The sequence below is a fragment of the Pseudoliparis swirei genome, chromosome 24 (genome assembly GCF_029220125.1).
Source record: "Pseudoliparis swirei isolate HS2019 ecotype Mariana Trench chromosome 24, NWPU_hadal_v1, whole genome shotgun sequence".
In the NCBI taxonomy this organism is placed as follows: domain Eukaryota; kingdom Metazoa; phylum Chordata; class Actinopteri; order Perciformes; family Liparidae; genus Pseudoliparis; species Pseudoliparis swirei.
The window spans coordinates 7,145,207-7,169,901 of record NC_079411.1 but is presented as its reverse complement, the minus strand read 5'-3'; the positions used below and the strand labels follow the sequence as shown (position 1 = coordinate 7,169,901).

The following is a 24,695-nucleotide window of genomic DNA, read 5'->3' as shown; positions in this document are numbered from 1 at the left end:
CACCGTACGATTTTAAAATGAATATGTCACAAATTTACTCCCAGCTATCCACATCCTGTGAGCAAACAACGTGAAGAATATCTGCGTTATCAGCAGGTGAATATTTTTTTTAGGAAAAAGTGAGAATATATTACCTTTAATGTAAAATGCCGTATGACCATTTTAGTTTTACTACAATTTTTTTCAACAAAAAAAATGGTATTGCTTGTATTTGACATATTTTTACAAATACAGCTTTTTTCTGTTATGGTCACAGATTCCTCATTAGTCTGTCAACGTAATTGGGAGAAGAGTGACAAGGGAGTGCATATTTTGCTAAAATGATGCATAGTTATTGTATTACTAACATTATCCGGATTAACAAAATGTTCTGATTTTCTTTTCAAGAGACACACAGTGTGATGCTGCTATGCCCGTAATAGAATTAACATTACTGCAAATGTAATGCAATGATGAACATTGTATTAGTTGTCCTGAACCAAACAGAAATGCAAAGTTAGTAATGTCAGAAATCTGAGAAATATACAACAAAGATTAGATTTAAAAGAAGTTAAAACTATTTTTTCTTTTGATGTATTTTTTTATAATCACGTCCCCAAATGAATAAAACATTTTAAAGATTAAGACTAAAGTTAAGGTTGGTGTTTACGACTTGGGTCAATTAAGATCATCTTAATAAGATGTCTTCAAATGTATACTAAAGTACTGTTTTTGTGTATTTTATGTACGTGTGTGCATACTGTGCTTTATATGCTTGCTGGTGTGTGTACTGTGTGCATGCGTCAATGCTGGTGGGCGGCATATTCTACATTTGAAGCCAGAGAGTCTGTGCACCCTCTCACATGATCACTTGACTGGACATCCAAATTGTATCTTCAAAGAGGTTTTAAGATCCTCTGAATCTCCATGAAGTCGTGTTTTTCTCCACTAATTGTGTCATCAGCGCCAAAATGGTGAGGTCACATGTTTAGTCTGACTCCTGAAAGATTGGACTAAGAAAAAAGGTTTTACAACACCACACACTTTTCATTAAAATGGTAGACTATGTCTGGATATAAAATGGTTTTACAAAAATTTTAATATAGTTAATAACACATGCAAAACTATTACTCTGTCTTTCTTTCTAGACTTTCTATGTTCCTTCATCTCTTCTTTTATGTTTTCCTTCCTTAGAAATAATAAAGGCAAATATAAGCGTGGCGTCTTGTGCTTTTCTTTAGCCTAGCTTAGCTGAATACATGGATACAGTGGGATCAGTAACATCTCTTCTTGAGGAGGAAAGAAAAACATTTCCAACTGACCTTTCCCTATTAGCCGGGGGCGGCTGTGGCTCAGGGGATAGAGGGCATCGTCCTTAAATCTCAAGGTTGGCAGTTCAATCCGCATGTCGATGTGTCCTTGAGCAAGACAGCGAAGCCCCAAGTTGTGCCCTGGGCGCTTCACAGCAGCCCATTGCTCCTAAATTCTTAGGATGGGTCAAATACAAGCAACAACCTCCGGTGCTGAGAAATTAAGTCAATGCTTAAGTGCCAACATTGCAGTCCCTCAAATGGCCACCTAAGGCTGGCTGCAAAAGAGAATCCCCAAAGGCTCCATGTTAAAATGCCCAAACTTTACTGGCAGAAATAAACATGTGGGAAAAAAATGTATTATATTATAATTATATTAATGCTGAGTGACAGGTTTATGCTGTCTCAGTTTGCTAGCTGCTAGCTGTGGGCTCTGCTGCGTCACCGGGGCTTTTCTCCCATGTGAGCATGAGGCTCTAGTAAGATTTCTAGTAATTACAATAAGTTCATATTTTTATACCGTGATTGGTTTAATAGTATCTGTAAAGTGTGTGGGTCACCTCCTATTCCAGAATAAAAGTGTGTTATCAAATGATTGTGTTTAGTTGCTTCACAAGATATGAATATATGAAATCACTGAGGAACACTGTCTACTTGATGGACTTACATACAGTAGCCTATCATCTAAGAGTGATGAGTCTTATGAAAGAAATTATTATTATTTCCATTACTCAGACAGATTAAACACTATCCAGCTCCAAAAGTGAGATTAACATATAGATCCAAAGTCCAAGTGTCACACGCATCTCTGATCATCCACCTCGGCTCATTACTGACTCTCACATGTTACCCTTTGCTGTCTGAGTGAGACCTTGAACCTTCTCTCCCAATAACAGGAGGCCGTCTCCATAATTACAATTCAGAGGGAGACGGTGTGCCATGCATCAAACTCACAGCCCTGGGATGGTTAAAGCTCATACTCGATGTCAGCTGTTGAATTTGACCCAAATCCAAGGCTCGCCGGTAATGAAACAGGGGGATAAGGGGTGAGTCAGCCACTGGCCTTTGTTAATTGCATGTCTCACGTCGTCCTGGCTGGGACAGTTAATTGGAAAAGATCAAGGGGATTTGCAGTGTTAATGAGCTTCCCGTGAACCCAAGTCATACTTTGGATACCAAAGGAGCCTTTTCTATCTCCCACATTCAACGACCCGTCTGTTAGTGCAAAACACTTTTAATTTCGGGATTGTGACTGACTACTGCCTCATCTCCTGTGTTTGGATGCATTGGCTCAGAGGGGAATAGATGGTCTATTATGAGCACAGCACAGTTTAAGCAAAAGTAATCAATCAGCTTGTTCTTTCAACATACATTATGTTGTATTTCAAGGCGCTATACCTTCCAATGCAGCAAATGCTGAAAAATGGTGGAAAAGGGAATAAAACAACATGCAGGCATGGAATAGCACTATTTTTGATGTATATTCCTGTCATGTTGTGTTAGAAATACCATAAAACACACTGTGCTTCTGGAAAAACCTAATTTAAGTTTTCTACTAATGATGCTGTTACCATTTGGAATTTCTGCCCCGTGTATTTTGATTATGCCGCTGTCTACTCTGATATAGAAACCACAGCATAGTTAATGAACTTTATCAAAGAGAGCAGGGAGAAACAACTTACCTGTACTTTCTCAGCAAATAATTGTTCAAATTTCGTGATATATATATTTTGTCAGCAGACATTTACACTTGACTTTGCCTGACACTTTCTAAATGAGCAACCCAGTCACCAGAAACAATGTTGGCATTCTAAACCAAGGGATACGTTGAATGTTGATGCGTTTCTGAACCACAAAAAATACTTTTTATATCAGCCTCCTATCACGTACAATGACACTAATACTGCTGTATTAATTTGTTCTTCCTATCACAGCTAAAACACACACAAACAATAAAACTACAGTTTCGCTCTAATATCCGATCTGTATCTCAGACCATGGCTGTAAATCTACACTACATGTCTATTCAGGTACAAGAATAAGAGCTTTACTGCCCCGAGGGAGTCACAGTGGTAATATGCAGTTGGCCCTATAAATCATAGAGCACTCTGACTATACAATCAATCCTCAGCTTAGTGTTGATTCAATCTGTCACCTCCCCGGCCCACTGCACGGCTAGACATTCAGACACAGTGACAGTGAAAGTTCTAGTTGATGTTGGTGAGTGTGTAGTAGCAATGTTCACATCAATATTGGGGAGCATTACCTACATTACAGACCACTAGTCAGGATGTCACAGCTTCTGCTGCATCAATTGAAATTTAATTCTAGGATTTTAATTAAGTCTCCCAACTTTATGGAAAAGCGAGTACTCTGCGGATTCAAGTTAATTGGTCAAATTCAACAATTGTGTCTCCATACTCACTATGGAGTCAGTGCAGTCCAATATCAAAATGTGAAGTTCTGCATTTGACTAAACCTTTGGCTCTACTTAAGCATGAGCTGCTTTTTGTCTGAGTAAAATAACGGTTAAAATACATTTTATGTAAAAGAACGTATAGATACAGTACAGTGTTTGTACGACTACTAGCTAACTAGATTCCTCCTGCTGTCCATAAAGCGGTATGCCAGTGAAGTATGGGTGGCTTTCAATCATGCAAACATTGATAAACGGGACAAACATTTAGTTTAAGATGAAGGTCTACAAATCCAGCCTCACTGAGGAAAACCTAAATCTTGAAAGCTCAGCTTCATCGAAGAGTTGTAGGCTGGCTTTGCAGGGTTTCTTGCAAATTAGTCCCCGGTGTAAATGGTCCGAGCAAGACATGGAAATCCTTTCCTTACACTCCAAAACAGGGGCCATAAACTCTGGCAGCACCTTTACAAAGCCGACCATCAATCTGCCCAACATAAAGCTTTATTCAGCAACACATCTCCCAATAAAAACTCTCGAACTCAATCTGCATTTCGCCAACAATGCTGACGTCAGCTCACCGGCACAACTTCAATAACTTAGTGTTGAACTGTGGAATCTGACACAAAATTATAAAACGAAAATTGTAATTTACAAATACATTGAAATAGTGTTTGAACACTGAGAATATAAAAAATCCTATAGGTATTGACATTAAGTTAAAGTGGCATTTGGGTGGGCAGTGATGAGCACTCTTTGTATTGGTTGTAACTTATGTTGTAGGTTGCCTGCACATATACTGTATATGATTTGAGTATAGGGATGGCCATCATTCATACACTCAAAGAAATGACTCATTGGATGAACTCAATTAAATTGTTGGCAGGTTTTCCATCCAATAATTATATGCCACTCCAACTCAAATTTAGCACATCAGTGCAATAAAATGTAATTAAGTTAGTCCAACTCATTTGTATCAAATACATCTAAAATAAAATAACGATATTCATTAAATTAAATTAATTTGTGTTTGTCCAACTCAAAATATAAACTAACTAACAAACAAAATATGCAAACTCCACACAAAAAGAACACCCCAACTGGGAATTGAACCCACTGACCTCTGGCTTTGAGGCGACAGTGCTAGCCACTACACCACCGTACAGCCCTGAAAGTGTCTTCACCTCATGTAAACAACTGATTTTCAGCTGGCGCATGCGCAAAGAGTAGTCCTCAATGAAACACATTTATTTTGAGTTGATATGCACACCATCTAACCTAAATAAATCTAATAAATGAAAGTATTCATACATTTTGTGTTACACCCATTAAATATAAATATCTATTTTTGTAATTGATTTATTTAAATGTATCAAACAATATTTAAATGTGTCACCTCGAAGAAGGGCTTGAATCGCTTTTGTGAGTGTAACCTAAATAAATCTAATAAATGAAAGTATTCCTACATTTTGTGCTACACCCATTCAATATAAATATCTTCGTTTTGTAATTGATTTATTTAAATGTATCAAACAATATTTAAATATGTCACCTCTAAGAAGGGCTTGAACCGTTTTTTTGAGTGTATGTTCTCTTACTACAGTGGGAAATTCAGGTTTTAAGATGCAGGTGTATGAGATGCAGTCAGTACATACAGCATCATAGGTCTTCCGGAGGAGTTTTGAAGAAAGTAGCACTAAATATGAGAAAATCAACAGAGTCAATTTTAAGGAGATGGAGAAGACGAAAACAGAGCAAAGAGGAGCGTGGAGTTTCATGATTCAAGTCTTTATTTATCATATTCATAACCATTACAGTGCATTATTTTTGGCAGCAACATTCTTGTTCAAAGCCTCCTTCCAACAACGGCACTATAAAATGTATAAAATAAAAAATACAATAGGGAAAATGTTTAAATAATGAAATAGAATAGAATATGAAATATGACATGAAATTAAATACTGGGGTAGAATGGATGTTGTTTGTGATAATGAAGAGTTAACACCACATGTAACTAGACCAAAGTGACATTCGTGTCGCGTTCACATGCTGTTTTATAGGCTGCAACCGAGCAGCTGATTAGCAAGCAAGCCTGATAACTGGCGTTAGCGGTGTACTTTTCCCCGGTGTGCTTTTCCCCGGTGATTGTTTATGTGGTTGCTCGTTCAACTAGCGACAATAAGATGTGTCCCTGTTGTGATTTAGATCAGAAGGAGAATTTAGCAGGGAAGCCAGTGGTTAAAAGTCTGTGTCTCTAGTGTTGTGTAGCAGGCTGCTGTGACCGCCTGCTCTGCTAATAACAAGATACTAATATTGCTGCTTTAAGCAAGATTTGATTGACTGCCCTCAAATTAAGGCACAACTAGGCTTCACCATTAAGAAACCCTAAAAGATAGAATATAGAATCCTCCCAACACAGGACAAGAGATTACGGAGCAGAGACGTTTGCTATAGCAGACAAAAGCAAATAGAGTTTCAGTTGCACTTTAATCAGCCTGGTTAACGTGTTAACAAACGTAAACAGGGTTTATTTTAAGATGTGTTGGCTGTCATTAATTCTGAATCTCATCACTGACCTTGTATTAAATGTGTGTACGGCTTTGATTAAAGGGCTGTTTCACCATCTAATGCTGACTTTATTAGATAATGAGCCAAAGAAATATTTTCCACATTAAGAAATTACAGTGACTCTGATATTGAAGCCAACTTTTCCCGGAGAACTCACGCCACAGTGTTTCCTTTCGTTTAGAAACCACCTATCCCGATGTGGACATTCCTGAAAGACAATGTGTGTCTGTTATCCTGCCTACAATAGAGCGGAGACGGGAGGTGTACATCAGACAAAGAATAACACAGAAACTATTGATAACAATCCTTTCAAGATTGTGTTTAATTCTGCCCACTGTAAAACGACCCTTGGAAAGTCAGCTGTCGGCGAGCAAACACTATCGGCAGAGATTGCCAAGACCGAACTGTACTCCGCTTGGTACCGCTGCCCTGGGGATGGTTCTAGTGGAGTACAGAGCACTAATGGATCGCAGCACACAGGCTTGGACTCCATCATACTGTACAGTCACGGGGATTCGAAATATTCAAGCCAGAGCGCTTGCCTGTCTATTAATATTTACTTCAATAAACGCAACACACAGTCTGCTTATGGGGCTCTGGGGATGCATGTGACTTTTACTGCTGTGGGCTCATTTACACTCGAGATGGCCACAAAAACAAAAGGTGCAATATTTGTGCTCCGATAAAGGAGATACAGTCGATGTTAACATGTTTGTGTATTTGCCTTAATCTGCATTGTTGTCGCAATAAGAATAGACATTTTGGAAGCAAGAGTCAGAATGGATTCTGACTTTGGGAAAGTTACAAATACAGTATTGGCTTAAGCATCATGATAAATCCGTTTTTAGCTGCAGTAATTCAACCACTATGAAAACGGAGGCTACGGGTTACCTGGCAGCATTTTTGGACTGCCTTTCTCCCTCCCATTATGCTGATATGGGTGACAGATGCGAGCTCTCCTGCCAAAGGCCACATCACTTCTTGCACCCCCTCCTCCTTCCGCCAACCACCCATTATGGCTGCTGGAAATGCAGCATACATGAATCACGCCGCAGCTGTCACAGCTCCCTGGCCCCAACCTAATTAAACAATTAGGGCATTTGGTTAACAATCAGTCACCGTCAAAGGACAAATGTGGGCTAAACGGAGTTAGTCATATGGTGCTGCAGAGAGGGAAAGAAAATGGGTTCAGATAATACGAGACCAGGGGAAAAGAGGTCAAACGTGTGTGTACAGTAGGGCTGTCAAAAATAGGCCAAAAATACTACATCTCCACTCTGATCTTGAGCGCATTACTGATGGATGATGATTTGTGTCCATGACATTATGTAACACTTGCTATGAGGAGACGGTGTCACTCTCTCTGTTGCCTGATTCTGAATATTCATATTCAACAATCCTAATGGATGAGATATTGATCAGTGTATAATCATTGTCCCGCCTGGAGTCAATCTTAAACTATTTGCACAATGTTTATAACACTGGCAAACTGGAGCCATAAATTAGGTAATGAGGGATGGCCGATTTCTGCTTGGATTTGTTCATTGGTCTGGAAGGCTACTATATTGAAACCACATTTTCAAGTTCTTTGTATTAAGCATGAACGCTCTCAGAGAGGAGATCTCCATCAATGCCAATCTTATAAGATAGCCAATACTTCAAGTCAAAATTGTAGCATGTGAAAAAGTATTGGCAAAATGTAGCCTGATGGTTGTGTTAGAGAAAAGGTCATGAGGTCACCATAATCACCCAGTTTCTTTCTGCTGGGAATGCAAAGGTCGACAACAAAAGATGTGTGCTTATGACTGATGAGTCAGCAGATAGACTAATTTGAAAATGTAAATGTTAGACTGGTGGAAAGGTCACCAAAAATCAACACGTTTCTTTTGTTGGGAGCTTCAATGTACATGGCCCATTTTGGACCAATCAAGCCGTAAATTGTGGAAATATTCTCGCCACAGTCAAATAAAACAGACGGACGGAGGCGATCGCATAGCCGCTGCTTCCTGGCAGAAGAGATGAATAAATCCAATAATGCAGACATGCCATTTGACATTAAAACAATTATTTAAAAAGAGTTTACTATTATTTGGTGTGACTTCGGTTCAAGACAGTTACGAGGGTTCTAACCAGACTGTTGTACTGACTACCGAACTCAGTGACCCATGTTTCCCTGTGTGTAGGTCACTAGAGGTGGAGAGTGGGAGAGAAAGAGAATTACTATGGAGCAAACAGTGATGGTGTGGGAGGGGAAGAGAGAGAGAGAGAGAAAAAGAAAGAGAAAGAGAGAGATTCTTTTTTTACTGCAAACTGGCCTGGGGGATTTAATCACAGTAAAACACTGAACTCTTATTGGGGGTATCAAATCTTTTTATGAGAGCAACTGTGCCAAACTGTAGCTCCACAACAGTGTCCCAGTCCAAGATAAATCAGAAGCAGTCCTCCAGATCACCTTATGTGCCTCATTTAAACCCCAACTACTGTGCAACTGGCAATCGATGTTTTATCACAAGTGAAGAAGCAGTTACAGCGTTGGACCCTATGGGTAAACTTAAAGGTTCGCTTCACCCGAATTAATAAGATTTCCTCATTCATTCAAGTCAAGTCAATTTTATTTACAGCCCCAATCACAAACTTACAATCTTTTGAGCAAGAGATGCCCTCTATCCTTAGATTCCTATTTGGATCAGGAAAGATTTCATGTGTATGAAGAATATGGATCCAGGAGAATGTGCAGCCAAACACCTGAGCCACGCCACGGCCTCTACACCATGAACACAAGAGGCCAAACTCAAGGAAACCATTCACACAGAAGAAAGGAGACAAAGAAACCATACATGCGAAGAAGGGAGAGAGGGGTGAGGCCAAGAGAGAAAAAGAGAGGGAGAGGTCCTCGAGGCATCTTGCTTCGAAAATGCGCAACCAAAATCTCCAACACATGGCCTTCCAGAAACCATGTTGTGATTACTGTGGATAATCCACAGATTTTACTGTGAATAATTCAGACAGTCTAGAAAGAGATGTTGCTGCTGAATGTATTGCTGCATGTAATGTGTTGGCAGTTTCTCAGAAGGATATCTAAAAACTTGGGGAAGTAATAACCAAAAATATTATAGATACCACTGTAGGAAAGTGATAAATTCACCCTTAGCCTTTAAGTTGTAGTGTTACAAATGCGTGTGTCATTTGTGCAATGTTACATTCAGTGGCATTTCTCCCTAAAATGGTGGCATTGCTTGTGATTACAGAAAACCACATTCAAAATGGATATATTCACATTTCTAACACTAACCCGAAGCTTCCAACAAGTTTCCAGGGCCAAACTCAGATGGACAGATATGAAATGAGCAACAGATGGCTGGAATTGATGAGGAGAGGAAAACGACACTATTGAGTCGAGCCGAAGAGGCGTTTGGGCTGATTTCAGTCCTCGTGTCTCCGTGATAATAAACCATTCATTTCACTAGTCAGAGGAGAACGCTCCTTAAAAACACGAGCCAACATCTTCTGATGGAAGAGAGATTTACTGCAGATTATATATCCTTTCATAGAAAAATAATGACATGTACACTTCACAGACATTAGAACTTATATTGACTGGATCAATTCCCTTAAAGATCAAATACTTGTTTTTATCTTTACCAGTACCTGGTTTTAACTGTTCTTTTTCTATCTTTTTTATACAAAATACAAATTTGAAAGCTGCGCCCATCAATATTTTTGAACTTTGGGCAAGAAGATTGTCTCATGTGAACGGTGTCGCTTCCACTCTTCATCTCTCATCTCCCATCTCTCATCTCATGCTCCTCATTTTTTGACAGGGACTTCATCACGATTAGCAGACGGGTACGGGCGTTTGAAACTTGGTGAATGACGCGTCTCACCGTTGACCTGTGGACATGAAATACCTCGCCTATCACTGACTTAAAAGATCCCCGAAGATTAAATCTGTCGAGCAATCATCAAATCCAAAGTGCTGGATGAGCAAAGCTGCAGAGGGATCCAACCTGTGATGAATGTACTGCTGGTCAATAGTGTGAAATAATTTGCTTATCATTCAGCGTATCCATAAAATTCTCTTAAGCTCAAACTTTAAGAAAAAATCCTAATTGAAGGTATTTCTATAAGGAGTTGGTGGAGACCAAAACAGGGGGAAAAAGACGTGGCTGTTGGACTTAAACTCACCAGGTGGCCTGACATACGACTTCAAATGCTATTTATGCTCTGTGTCTGCAGGATATGTAAATTGTCAACTCTTGTACTGTACAATTGATTACATTGAAATGTTATACAGTGGGGCTTTTTCACAGCAGATCATCTGACTTGTAAAAGCAGGAAACGTACAGGTGTTACTTATAGTGAGCCGTGCCAGTGAGCCAGCATGCACAATAACAGCACTCTGAAAGGAAAGCAGCTAAATTGCACGTGCACACACAAACACACACAAACTGGATTTCTACTATATATGTTGCACTCATTGTCAGACTCACTTTGGTATTGAGTGTAGGAAATGATTCACTGAGCAAACCTTGGTTCGCTGGAAGCTCACAGCAGAGACCTTGAGAAGACCCGTTACCTAGCAACCACTGTGATTGTCTCGTGCTCCAGGTGTAACTTCCGTGAAGAAGGTAACCACATGTGAACCAAGCAGGCGCTACGATATTTAAAACCGTGTTATTCTGTGTTTGTGCACTTAAAGCAACAACAACAAAAGAAGAAGAAAAAGCAGCTGGTGAGCTGCAAGGTTTCAGACAGGGAATCGGTATCACATTGACTCATCGATAAGGCTTCGCTCTTCGTCTCTCTCTCTCTCCACACTTTCACAATCTGTGATCAATGTTATAATTAATCAAACAGGTCCCAAATCAATCGTATTGGTTACCCTTAGTTTCAAGCCAGGCATCTTTGCAACAAAGCAACAGTCAATCATATGCAGGTAGCTCAACTTTGTAGAGAGGCTTGGGCAACAATCCTACCAGCATAACATATTTTATCTAGAATTGTGTACACACACACACACACACACACACACACACAAACACAACCACACATGTCAAAACACCTTAACTAACTTTAACAACAAACATTTTTAAAAATCAAATCGCTCATTTAGACAGGAAAAACGGTTTTTAAAATGATCAATTTAAAAGAATGAGCTTTTCCCCCTCTTTACCCAATCCGCATTAAAAACGCATACTTAAATAAATCCACCTTTGTTAGTTCATGAATGGTGCAATATGAATAGACAACCCCCCCCACCCACTCATCAGTTTTTCAATTATGACATATAAAAAACAATGACTGTCCAGTTTCCGTCCTTAGTCCCTAATATAGGTTGGCAGTCTGAGAAACATTCTAGGCTTTGCATTTTAAAAATCCTTTATTAAATAATGGACAACCAATGCATTTCGACTCTACAAGTCTTCGTCTGGGTCCTGATGTCAAATGTTTTATGTTAAGCCATATTATCTGCTCAGTGAATATTTAGTTGTTGCTTGGTTTACATTCCTCCTGATACAAATGTGAGAGGAAAAGAATGTGCTACAGAAATGTTCCACTGGTTTCTTTCGTTTTGTTTGTCAAGTTTTTCTGAAAGAGTTCTCCAACTTTATGTTGGACAACAAGGTGTTGCATTACGACAATAAATTATCCTTGAATCCTTCAATGGGTCATGTGACTTATGTCACATGGCATGAAAGGACTGCCCACTGAACATGGATATAACATGAAACTAAGCATAATTAATGCAAACATGGACTGAAATTAACTTACACATATATAAAAACAAATGTATATGAAAAAGACAAATGAATAATATGTCTTCAATAACAAAATATAGGCTAATTAAATCTTTAATATGTACAGATGAAATGGCAATACATAGTAATGTGAAGGAATAAAGTAAGGATAAGAATAGTATATATACATATTTACACCTGTTTTCATCACCTTTCTTATCCCCAAAAATACAAAATCACACATTTTACTGCATATGAATCTGCCTCTAACCTTGTATTGAGTTGTTGTATTGTGACCAGCAACATCTGTCCCATCTTCAGCCATATTTTGATACAATAAGTGCAATGATGTTTGATTACCTGGAGGAGTCTGCTTCCAATGGCTCCAGGTACTTTGACCAAGAGTTAGTTCAACATTTTAGTGAAGTGGGTATTAAACAACTATTGGCTCCCAAGAGAGAAGGGAAGACGAGAGAGAGAGAGAGAGAGAGAGAGAGAGAGAGAGAGAGAGAGAGAGAGAGAGAGAGAGAGAGATGTTTTAGAGGGGTGCTAACTGAAGCTGAGGGCCAAGGCCTGGGAAACAGTGCCATCTATTGATTATACTTCGTGCTGTAATGTTGCAGCGATGCATGCTTTCGGGATTTAACATACATTCTAGTCAGCAAAGGTTCAACGTGTCTTTCCCCAGCCATCATATATGTGCTTTTCCCTGCGTGTTATTTCTCCCAGACACAAGTGTTGCACAATATTCAGAATTCAATGTTTATTTTAGATTATTGCTATTTTCTAAAGGTTATTTTTGTTACCATTTGTTCAGCTTTTTGTCACATTTTTATATTGTGTGTCTCTATCATGCCTTGGTAAACTGCACACAATTTTCCAACCTTGTGTATATTACTTTTTTTCTTTTATACAGGCAACATATCTATCCCATAATTGACTGGGCAGCATTTTAACAATATCGTTTTAGGGATCCGGGTGATCGTGTGCATCTGATAAAAGGGTAACTGTTTAGCAGGTTTTTTTCTTCCTTCTTTATGTTTATTATGTAGTAATATATATATCCATTTAGCATTTCTCTCCACTTTATAAACATTTAACAATTTCTGCATAACCTACTCTAATGTAAATGTATGCTGGTATAAAGACATTTTAAAGTGTTTACTGCGTACCGTATTCATCATAACTTCCCCTATGAAGGCATAATCTTTTATTATAACAACTCTGTTTTACCATTTTGTCATCCATCATCCTCCTTTTACACCAGCCTCCACTTAGTTGTCACCACAGGAGGAAGTAGTATTGTTGACAAATACAGTACAACACACTTACATCTGCTTCCAACTACATTAGAGTGTGCTATTAATAATGTATTAAATGTGTGTTTATTTACTAGAAATTCGAAATAGAGTTAAAGTGTTACCTAATTTGTTTAATGTTGATGGTGATCTGTTACTGTTTCCAAGTCTACAACAGATCTGGCTTAAACAACTGAACCCTGATCAGATTTGAAGTCTGGCATGACCTTATAAGCACAAGCCCTTAATTCGAGGACATAATCGCCAATTCAAAAACATTGTAGTGATATTAATATTAGCCTATTTTAGACTGGAATAAAAGCGTTGCTGGACCGAGGATCATTTTAGCAGACCAACCTCTCCCTTTATAAACCTTGAACTACAGAAAATGTGTCAGGCTCGACACAGTGACTTGACCTTGAGAATGATCATGGTGGCGATTCATTCATTATCAGATAATCCTGTACCACAAGGCTTTACAGGCAGCCTTTCAGTCCGACAGCTGTAGATTCAACAGCAGACACACTCATACGGGAGCATAAACGCACAGAGCGGCTCTGACATCACAAGAGGTATGTAGGAGTTTGTGTCAAGATGTGGACGTATTCACCAGCGCCGTGGTTGATATTCACAGTGAAAGACAACCGTCAATGCCCAACTGCTCACAATGCTAATTTCTGACACATCTCTCTGAATGTTATGCCAGATCTGTGGTGACATGCAGTGACCAGTGTTGCTGTGCATCATAGTTCGAATTGGGTAATCGTTGTATAGAAGGTGATAATAGCGCAGTTAATACTTGAGTCATCGGCATGTAAAAACACATTCCTTTCCATACCGTCAAATATATTGCAGGTTTGTGTCTCCCTGAATAACTTGTGAACCATGGTCGTCATCTTGTGATAAACCATGTATCTTAACATATAATAAGCTGTAAGACGCTGATTTTAGCTTTATGAAAATGCATTTTCAGATAATCCAATGGGTTTTTAAACAGTTTATTTAGTTTAGGAAGTTGGAGAAGCTTGTCAACTACAGTGAGGAACACAGGATAGATTCGATTGGGGTTAAATACGGTTCAGTATAATACACACAGCAGTCAACCATTGGGACACAGTGCCAATTGCTTAGATTAAATTATTAAGATATGTCTTTGGTAATTTTAAAAAACTATTTTATTTTTATTTTTTTATTATTATTTTGTGTTCAAAGAAAAACTATAGTTATTCAAACAAGGCTTCCTTTCAATAATTAGTGATGTTTTATTATAACTATGGCAATAATGAAACATTATGTTTTGCAACTATTAGCTATGTTCCTTTGGATGCAATGACACAAAATGGATCAGTTTTTGAACTGAAAAAGCTATGTTGGAATTGGGAAACCACCCTGTGACAGTGAAAGCTCAAAAGTCTGTGGAAAGGAAATATGACCCTGAACACATAACATGTTGATTCATAATGGCATGCAGTGATGGATGAGGGCAAGACAAATATGTGGTTTACTCAATACAGCTGACAGCCCAGTTTGCCATGTTTTATCCTTTTGTTTGTCACACAAACCCCTGAGTTACAGTAGATGGTGTTCTGCAACACCTGTTTGGAGAAACTGATGCAGGAGCAAACCATGTAACATTTGTTAACCGCATTATTACTTAATAGAAAGGATCAAAATCATGCCCGGGGATTTTTTTCCCAACATGGCAACCCAAAACTTCCTCTCACTGATGGCTTATAGCTTCTATTTGAAGCAATAAGCTCCTTTGTTACTACTTATAAAACCCATTATGAACTGGTACCAACCTTTTCTCTTTATCTTTTCTCTGACATGTTTTGCACTCAAGGGCAAAATATCAACTCTTTAGCATAAAATATTTTCACCCCTCATCCCCTCTTTAGCACCATCACGGCTACTCCATAATAATTCTATTTTAGTAGCCAGTACCTTATAACAGAATGTACAGTGTTTATGCCTTTGACGGGTTACTGCATGCAGCTTCTTTGAATGATGAGGCCACAGGGCCAGAGATTTCCTTGGGGAGGAGCAGGATGTCTTGGATGAGATCAGGCCCGAGCATTGCCTCGCTCTGACACGTGTCAGCCTCCATTAGTTTTGACTTTTCAACGCGGTGACTTCTTCAACTGTAATCTACCAATACCAGCTCTGACAGATTAACAGTGCTATTAATGTCTGGATGTTTCGGGGGCATCTCAATGAGAGAGGTGTGTTTCAAGGCCAAAAGGTGCACTGACACATTCATCCACTGTGATGGTTTGATAGAAACATATGCAATACATGCCTTGGATGTGTTGCATATGTTGTATTATAGTAATTACAAACTCACTGGCTTAAATAAAGTGATCCATATTTTTTTATATATATTTTTTGGTCACTTGTTCAGCTCGCTCTTTCCTGCAGTCGGCTCATCGCTCCATTCAGGCTCGACCGTGCTCCATTCTGTCCTTTCCCCTGATGGTACAGAGATTATTTTTACCCTCCAGTTATTCCCCACTTTCCTTTGGAGTCTGAAAACTCATCTCTTCATAAAATATCTCATGTCATCCTCGTCCCACTAAATCATTTCTCCACACTCTACTGTTCTTCCTCCTGGACACTCACTTCCTCTTCACCATTGTTTTCCTTTTTATTTCCATTCCCATTCCTTCTCTTCTCCATGTATATTTTTATGAGGTCCCGAAAGTGAAGTACGGCTCTGAAAAGAGCACTCCATAGTAATGAAGGTGATTTAGGGTTTGGAGCTCATTAAAGTCATGCACTCCTTTTAAATCAATCTAAAAAAGATGGTTATGGAACTATAGAAGATGGGAACATGTCTGTACTGAAATATGTAAAGGATGTTTAAAAAATATTGATTATAAAGACGAAAAATGTTACCACCAATTGTGAGGGTAAAGCTGCCAGGATGAGTAGGTGTAAGAGCCCCATCTAGCTGTCAAACATGCATAGTGGTGTTTAAAAGTACTACTGTAATAGTAATAATATAACATTGTAATATGATATTTTACAAGGTCTTTTTTATTTTTTCATTTATTAATTGTCAACATCAGTATACAAAACACTGTCATTCAGAAAGAATTTTGAGGAAATGTTGGATTCATTGACTTTTAATGGAGCGTAAATTACTGCTCTACAGTGTCCGTTTATATAAATACAAAAATATCGATATAACAAAAGTGGCATTTTGAATGTAGTGTGTTAAACCAACATGTAGCAACAACGAACTGCATTATATATTTAAGTTTGGAAACCACCTTTATTACTTTTTGCCCCAATGTGTTTTTAAACAGAGGTGTGTCCTGTGTTCCGACACCTGAATCTTCACTGATTGGACTATCGGTTTCTATTATATGTCAAAACCCAACCAAAGCCGTGGTGTGTCAACGGCTGGCTGAGTGTCTTTAAAGATCTCAAACATTAACAATCACTAAAAGAGGGAAATCAATGAACCTAGTTAAATATCAGATACATGCAGTTTATTTTCATCCAAAGTTTATTATTTTTTAAATATCACAAAAATACAAAGACTTAACTCACATACTTCTATTATGACCAAAAAGGGAGGGGAAAGCCATTTATCTGCAGGTGTGTCTGCTTGGCTGGTGGAAAATATCACTCCAGCATAAAGCAGCCGGATTGTGCCACACCTCCTGTATGCTACACATGACCAAAACATTAACGTCATTCGATTCCAATTTATCCACATCTCTTACGCAACGAGATATGGGAAATGGAATGATGGACTAATACTATTACTATAAATCTAAATAGCTACATGAGTAAGGCCAACAAGGTATTGCAGCATCTGCTCACTTGCAGCATCATGTCAGCTGACCTGGCAGCCATAACAACGACTCTACCTTTAACAAAATGTGAGAGAACTGGGTCATTGTGGAAAAACATGGCCCCTCAGGGTCGCTGCTGCCAAACGGTGTAAAACCTGAAGTGACCTGTTCAAATTCATTTTGTCTGGAAAGGAGTGCTGGGTTCATTTCTTTAGGTTTCTAACTGTGGCTGGCCCACATTGTCTGGCACCTGAAATACCCTTGTCTTTGATGTCAGGCGTATGAACCCCTGTTGTGTGTGTGTGTGTGGGGGGGGGGGGGGGGAGTATTCCTGTTGGCAAACTACCTGGTAGATTCTAAAGGTATAACTCATTTCTGTACTGGAGAACATTTTACTTTCCTATGGTGAGAGATTTACAGTGGCAGTGTGTGACTCATTTCTATTATCCTCAAAAAGTGGGCATGCCTCATGGCTGAGGATGATTGTTTTTGTTGTTGTTGCTGTGGCATGCATGTAATGGTACATATAAGTATTTCATAGAAAGTGTTCATATCTTTCCAACTTAACCTCTGATTAATCAGGGATATGCTCAGACATTATGGCTCAACATTGATTTGTGCAGAAAGTATCCACATTTTAAAAAATTATGACAATCATGAGACGTACTATGGGAGACTGACAACTTTCAAACGAAGTCAAACCTTTTGCTAACTTTAATTGCATTTCATGCTTTGGTGATTTGAAGATGTTTTCTTTCTGCGTACATAAATATAAAACAGAAGTAAAAATAGCCTGAATTTCGTAAATGCTGCTAATTGGCTTTTGAATCCCATCCTTATTATAATGATGGGTTTCCATGCCCCTGTGATCCCGGGAGCTGTGATGTCAGAGGCAACAGCTCTTGGTGGCCTCTCTGAAGACAAATTGGTCCCAGGTGAGGACCTGACAAGAATAATGTCTCTGAAACAAAATAACCAGGCTTGGCCTAACCCAACTCATAGAGCCAGGCGAAGGCAAGCGAAGATGGGAGGACTTCAGCATTTACGTGGCTGACGAGTTGATGAAGAACTTGGAATAGGATGATTGGGAGGTATACCCTGATCTGTACACGAGGTGCTGGACACATTCAGTACATCTTTATCCTCCCCCTTCCCGGGGAACTTTGCATCCCAGTAATGGCAAAGGACATGTAACTCCACTTGATAATGTACAAAACCTCCATTGCAGCGGAAGCTGTTCTGAGTTGTGGCCTGGAAGTCATTGGTCCCTGTTGGAGCAGTAATTACAAATCCTACCAGTTGACAGCAGTGTTGAAAGAGGTAGATACAGTGAGCTTTATAACAGCTTAACCCAGGATTGTTAAAAGGAGGCTGTTGTCATAACCCAGATGCTTTTTACTGCATCCTCTAAGGTGTTTTATGCCGGGTGCTGCTGGAATATGGGATGTCATTGGTTGTTAATACAAGCCCTCCAGTCTTAACTGGAGCAATACCTGTGCCATTGACATTGGACTCACTGGAGTCCTACTTTGGGCTTTGTCACAGATTCTGTTTGTGATTTTCGTGGGCAGAATTTTAAAGGTGCAGCGGAGCAGAGAGTGACTGCATGTGCGCCCTCAGGATTGCATGTCTGCTTTCGGCCAATGATGCGGTTATATATCCCCTTTTCACACTGAAGCAATTCACAACCATGTGTGAAGTAGCTGAGAATAGAGTCAGCACCCTACAGGTCAGAGTCCATGATACTCTGCCATGTCATGGCTGGTGTATTGGGTGCGAGCTCATGCCCCAAGTGATGGAGGTCTGTCAGGGTGTTGAGTGTAAGATTGACACCTGATGAAGAGGAATACTGATATATTGGTCATCAAAATGCAGCTTCTGTAAAGTAACTGGGGGAGGGGCTTTTCATTGCCTCTTAATCTCAACACTGGTACACCATTCCTCACAAATCCCATCTGGGCCTTCTTTAACACATTGTCTGGTTTGTTCTTCTCCCTGTGGTGGAATAGTTTCACACACCTATCATTTAATATGCAGTTGGAACTCATTTGAGTTTATCATAGCAAAGGCAAAACAGAGAATCCCTAACATTTAGTGTTCTATGGTGAACACCAGAGGGCGGTAGAGGTTTTTTTTCTTCTCTTTCAACTTCACCAGCTCATCTATAAAATAATGGGTGCTTTCGGTTTTGAAGTAGGTCAATCCCAAGTGAGTACAATGTGCTCTTGGAGCCCAAATAGTCCACTGTAGACAGAAAGAAGCCTGTGGGCTTTCTTCAGGCACACTCGTACCAAGCCAAGGATGAGGTTACAAAGCCTTTATTCAGTGAGGGGCATCACACATTTAAAAAGTACAACAGAAGAAATGCTGGCCGGTTTTGACCCACACTTGGGTTTTCCTCGGGGCGTGGCTGGGAACAAGTAGTTGAGACATTACTTTGACCGTGACTTCAGGAAAACAAAACATTTTGCGATTTGGATGCTAATTAGTGAACTTACATACTTCTTAAATACTGTAGTTGAATGACAACCCTGGATGTTATCTTTAGATATGCTACGGCTACAGCTATATGGCCTTGATCCCTGTGAGTTGTGTTAGCAACACACTGACTTCTCTTCAACCGCTGTCCTTTCCTTCCTGACCTTTGACCCCGGAGCCATATCCTCATCTTTACTGAAACATTAATAGGAAATGATGTGCATGTTGTGAGACCTGCCATGAAAATAAAGCACTCGCCCACGCATGCTGCCTGCCGATGTGTGTAGAGACCAACTGTTCTCTTCAAAGATGCCTTTTATCTACTTTCTGTCACAAAATGATCTTTGCTTCTGAGTTATGAGGATCCATGTGGTACTTCAGAAATGCCTCCTTACTAAATTCTGTAAGATTACAGTTTAATGTCGAAAACTATATTTATTGTGGTTTCCTATACAAATATATTGTGATACATTTACGTTGGAAAATGCAGAGATTACAGCAGTGTGTTTAAATGTTAAGACATAAGGATCAATTTATATTTGATTTACACACATGTAAAGTACCAGAGTCAAACATTGTACATTCAGTTCTCAAAATAAGTAGCCTGTAGTATAATATATTCATATAGCATGTTGTTTTAGCCCTGAAACCAGCGGGGCTTTGAAACTGATCACACGTTTTGCATTGTTTCCTCAAGAGTGGATTGTTTCACGAAGTGATTTTTATACAAATGCCTGAGGAGACTTATTCCCCAAATCCCTCATAAACTGCATTATATTAGTAGCTTAGCCAATTGCCAGTAGAACCAGTCAGCGGAAGCTTAAGCCTTATCTCCAACCAGATTGTTATTCTTAATTTAGAGAGAGGGGTTCTTAGCTTTGAGGGATTTTCTGCTTTGTCATTCTGTGCAGGATTTCCCTGCACCGGGGGAAGAGTATTTCCTATTTGCTTTGTGCTCAGCAACTTCCTCCTGCAAAGGCTGCTCAAACAATACATCCAACACAGCTGGCTTTCAGTTTGAAGAATAACTCAAATGTTGCTGGAGACACATTGGTGATATTTGAATAGATTTGAAGTTAATCAGTTTATCAAATACATATTGAACACATTATTAAAATCGTGGACAATGGACAGAGGAGGTCACGTACATTATAAACCTTCTGTTGAGTGTGAAACCTATAATTTCCTTCCACAAATACAAAATATGTGAAAATGTATAAACAAGGGTCATCCCACCACCTATACACAAATTCATTATGGTGTCTCTCCTACATTGACTCTCATATTGTTTAGAAACTCCCTTATTTACAGATCTGTATGCTAGAATGTCTTGTTCTATTGGTGCTGTGCAGTTTTACATTGTTTATTTTGTAATATTTTCAGTTTGTACACCAGAAAGAAAGAGCAGGCACTTCTCGGAAGCAAATTATAATGCAAATGAATAATAAAGAATGAACTATCACACAGCATCTACTAAGTCCAAAAGCTATTGTTGTTGTTTTCTGATGTTGTTGAAGGTTTGTTTACAGACAGTATGTTTGTAAAAACTAGGAAAAAGTAGCTTCTGTTTGAAGTTTCGCTCAGTTCAGTTGTACAAAACGTTGTTTTCTCATCTATGAGGGAACTCTTCTTTGTGATATTATGGTCAGAAAGTTACTGATTAGCCTTTAAAACTTTATTTTAGTCGTCAATGTGTGCTCATGAAATGTGACAAAGATAGACTTATTAGTTTATGTTGCATTGGCTTCAGTAATGAGGCTACTGTAGTTGAAAAGTGGGTTAATAGTCACCCGTTACTATTCTTTGGCCTGCTTTTTGACAAGCTGCTGGGAAAGTGTGGCTCAGGTCTGTGCTGTGCGGCACCAGGTGGTGATGAAGGTAGCCCATGTCAGAGCCTGGCAGGGAATGGGGCTGAGTTTCAAACAGGAACCCACCAGGTGGTGATGAAGCTGGCATTGTCCAGTTTAATCCAGCCTCACTATTTGGCAGTTGAGTCAGGCTTAGTATTTACTGCACCCTGCGACATAGCTATACTGTATCATTTCCTGAGACACAAACATAACTGTCTATGTCTGAAAATGTTGTACTTTTTGTACGTTGTATTCATACACCATGTGTGATTGTTTTTGCCTGCAGGATATGTATTGATCATAAATCACAAAATCTAGCAAATGATCAATCTTTGTGTGCAATTCCTATTGTTTATTACTGTAAACCTGATACTTAGCAGTAGCAAAGTAACCCATACAATCTCTTAAAGATACAGTGTGCAGGATTTGCTGGTATTTACTGGTGGGATTGCAGATGGCAGGTAACTGAATCGATCTTGTGATTGGTTTGTCTGTTTCGGGCTACTGAAGAAAGGTTTGTAGAGGGGAATATTACAGTTACATATTCAGTTGTAGCAACCCCTGCTGGCAAAGTTATATCGGCTGTTCCAGTAAAAGACATTGAAAGACATTCTGAAACAAATATTGACAGACATCTTATCTACTCCCCAAATACCCTTGTTGGAGCATTATCTGTAAGTATTTCTTTTTTCCAAAGCTCTCCGATTGTTGATTTATTAATCAAGCAATTAACTTTTTCCTGCTAACCAAGCTAAAGTTAGCCATTCCAACTAGCAAGTTGTTTACTGAGACACACTCTATAGAGTCAACCTATTTGAGTATTTTTACTTATATGCTTGTGAAATCTATTTATGTTTACTAGATTCAGTACGTTGTATTAGTGGCCTAATTAATGTATGTTGACCTTTAACCAATGATAACAATGCTAGTTTTTCCCTGGCATGAGAGACAATGAAGGGAACTGCAAGACACCTTTTTTGCTCCCATACTAATTAATTTTTACCAAACATTTGGTCGATTTAATGTTTTTCAGATTTGTGATTGATGAAATCGTTGCCTAATATCCCACTGTTTCATTTGTTTTCAGTAAAACCTAACATGTATTTTAAATTGTGAGAGTGTGTTTAGCGCGCTGTAAAGGTGTGCATCTCTTTGCCATGATTATCATTATCATATTGATATAATATGTTATATTAATACAAAACATAAATCAGATAATGACATATTTTAATTATCTATATCTTTGGACTCAAGCCTTTGCCAATAAAATAATACATGTGATTATTCAGTCACAAATAGGCTCATATTGATATTCCTACAATATCCATGAGTGTAAACTAGTCCACCTGTATTCATTACTCGGACTATATGTTTATGTATCATATCAAATAAAAAATTCTGTTGCATTTTTACAGTTTAAACACATTTAGGTAATCATAAACGTCATTGTTTCCGTCCAGAATATATTAGCAGAACAACAGAGTGCTTTAGGACCCTGAGGCGTGAAGGCCTCCCCCCGCCCTCCCCCGTCCTCCCCCTCCCGCCCTGACCGGTCTCTCTCCATCCTCTGATTTGACAGTTTGAGGGACCAGTCAGAGGAAGGATGTGAGGTGGAGGAGGAGGAGGCTCGTGGTGCGCCGAAGTTTTGTAAAAGAATTGCTTGGTTGTGTGAGCTCCACCCAGCTGCTCTCCAACCCAATAATCCAGAGCTGGCGTCTGAATTATTACTCCTGCTGCGTTATTGTAGGTAGACCAAAATCAATACATCGGATCAGACAGGCCGGGGGTTTTTTATCTGTGGATCGCGAGATTATTTTTTTCGTTTTATGAGCAAACGTGGACTTGGAAGTTGAGACTGGAGAGACGCACATGTGTGTCCGTCTTCCTCCGGACGCGTCGACCCGTCAGCATTCTGGGTAAAAAGTTGTGTTTGTGTTTGGGATTTTGCTTTATAAATATATAGGAAGAAAAGGAGCACGACAACATGTCGCTGAGCAGAAGTATCGAATTTGAACACTTCGAGGAACGAGAGAAGCCGCACCGGACACCGAGGACCAACTCTGCGTCCGGGTCCCAGTCCTCCAGAGGCAACGGTCTGGTACCGAGCCCGGCGCACAGTGCGCACTGTAGTTTCTACCGCACGCGCACTCTGCAGTCCCTCACCACCGAGAAGAAAGCCAAAAAAGTGCGTTTTTATCGCAATGGAGACCGATATTTCAAAGGATTGGTTTATGCCGTGTCTAACGACCGGTTCCGGTCTCTGGATGCTCTGCTCATGGAGCTCACCCAGTCCCTGTCGGACAACGTCAACCTTCCTCAAGGAGTCCGGATGTTATACGCGATGGATGGAGGCAGTAGGATCACCAGTCTGGAGGAGTTGGTAGAAGGTAAGAGTGATTATGGATGTAACAATCACCTCAAGTGACCCCGAGTCATTAACGAGGCTCAATACTTGATTATATTGATAATGCATAAAGTGCATTGATTCAGTATGCAATTGATTTTTTAAATAAAAACTATATGTTTCCTTTCTACTGTCTGAATGGCCCAGACAAATACACACTAATAACCTCAGGCAAGTGATGCCAGAAGTTTTAAAGGTCACTCACAAAGTGTATGGCTGGCGCCTAATGACCACATCAATGATGGATGCACTTTCACTGTTCAAGTTATTTTCTGTAAGACAACATGTTTGCTATCAGTTCTCCCTTGTGGATAATCACCTGTACCTAAATCTAATTATATCTTGAGGACATCCCAGTATAACGGATGCAATGCAGAGCTTCCCTTGCAGCATTTGCATCAGTGACATCTAACTGTTCTGACATGTTTGACCCAGTGCCATGAATGCAGACGGGCAGACCACTCCTCAGTGCAAGCTTTAGCTCGCTGCACAGAATGCTAATGCACATCAGTGTCCATTGATCTCAGCTTGACTCATTTCCCCCATCTTTAGTAATGCATTCGCGAGCTGAGTCTGTGTGGGCTTGAAAGTGCATTCCTTCCTGCGAATGAATGAGTGGTGTGTGTGTGTGCGTGTGCGTGTGCGTGTGTGTGTGTTTGTGTTGTTTAAAGGGTCAATTGGCTACTCTTTGAAATTGATCTCACTCGTGGGGCTTGAAAAAGTTATCTTTCCCTCCATCCATTATCTGTCCTTTGCTTGCAGTGTAATAGTGAAAAAAGGAAGTTAATTAATGGAAATATATATATACTACGTTTTCAGTCCCACACTGCGGACACCTCCTCCCCTTTCACTTA

General features: G+C 39.5%; 1 protein-coding gene across 8 annotated transcripts in view; it reads left to right on the top strand.

Moving 5' to 3' along the window:
- Positions 1-23,103: 23,103 nt before the first annotated feature.
- dclk2a (doublecortin-like kinase 2a) overlaps positions 23,104-24,695 on the top strand; it is a 34,846-nt gene continuing 33,254 nt past the window's right edge. For all 8 annotated transcript variants that reach the window (XR_008830953.1, XR_008830952.1, XR_008830949.1 and 5 more), the window contains exon 1: positions 23,104-23,824. Coding sequence is in view for 3 of the 8 variants with exons in the window: in XM_056409778.1 (XP_056265753.1) it covers positions 23,422-23,824 (403 nt within the window). In the remaining 5 variants the exon portion in view is untranslated. The remainder of the gene's footprint in view (positions 23,825-24,695) is intronic.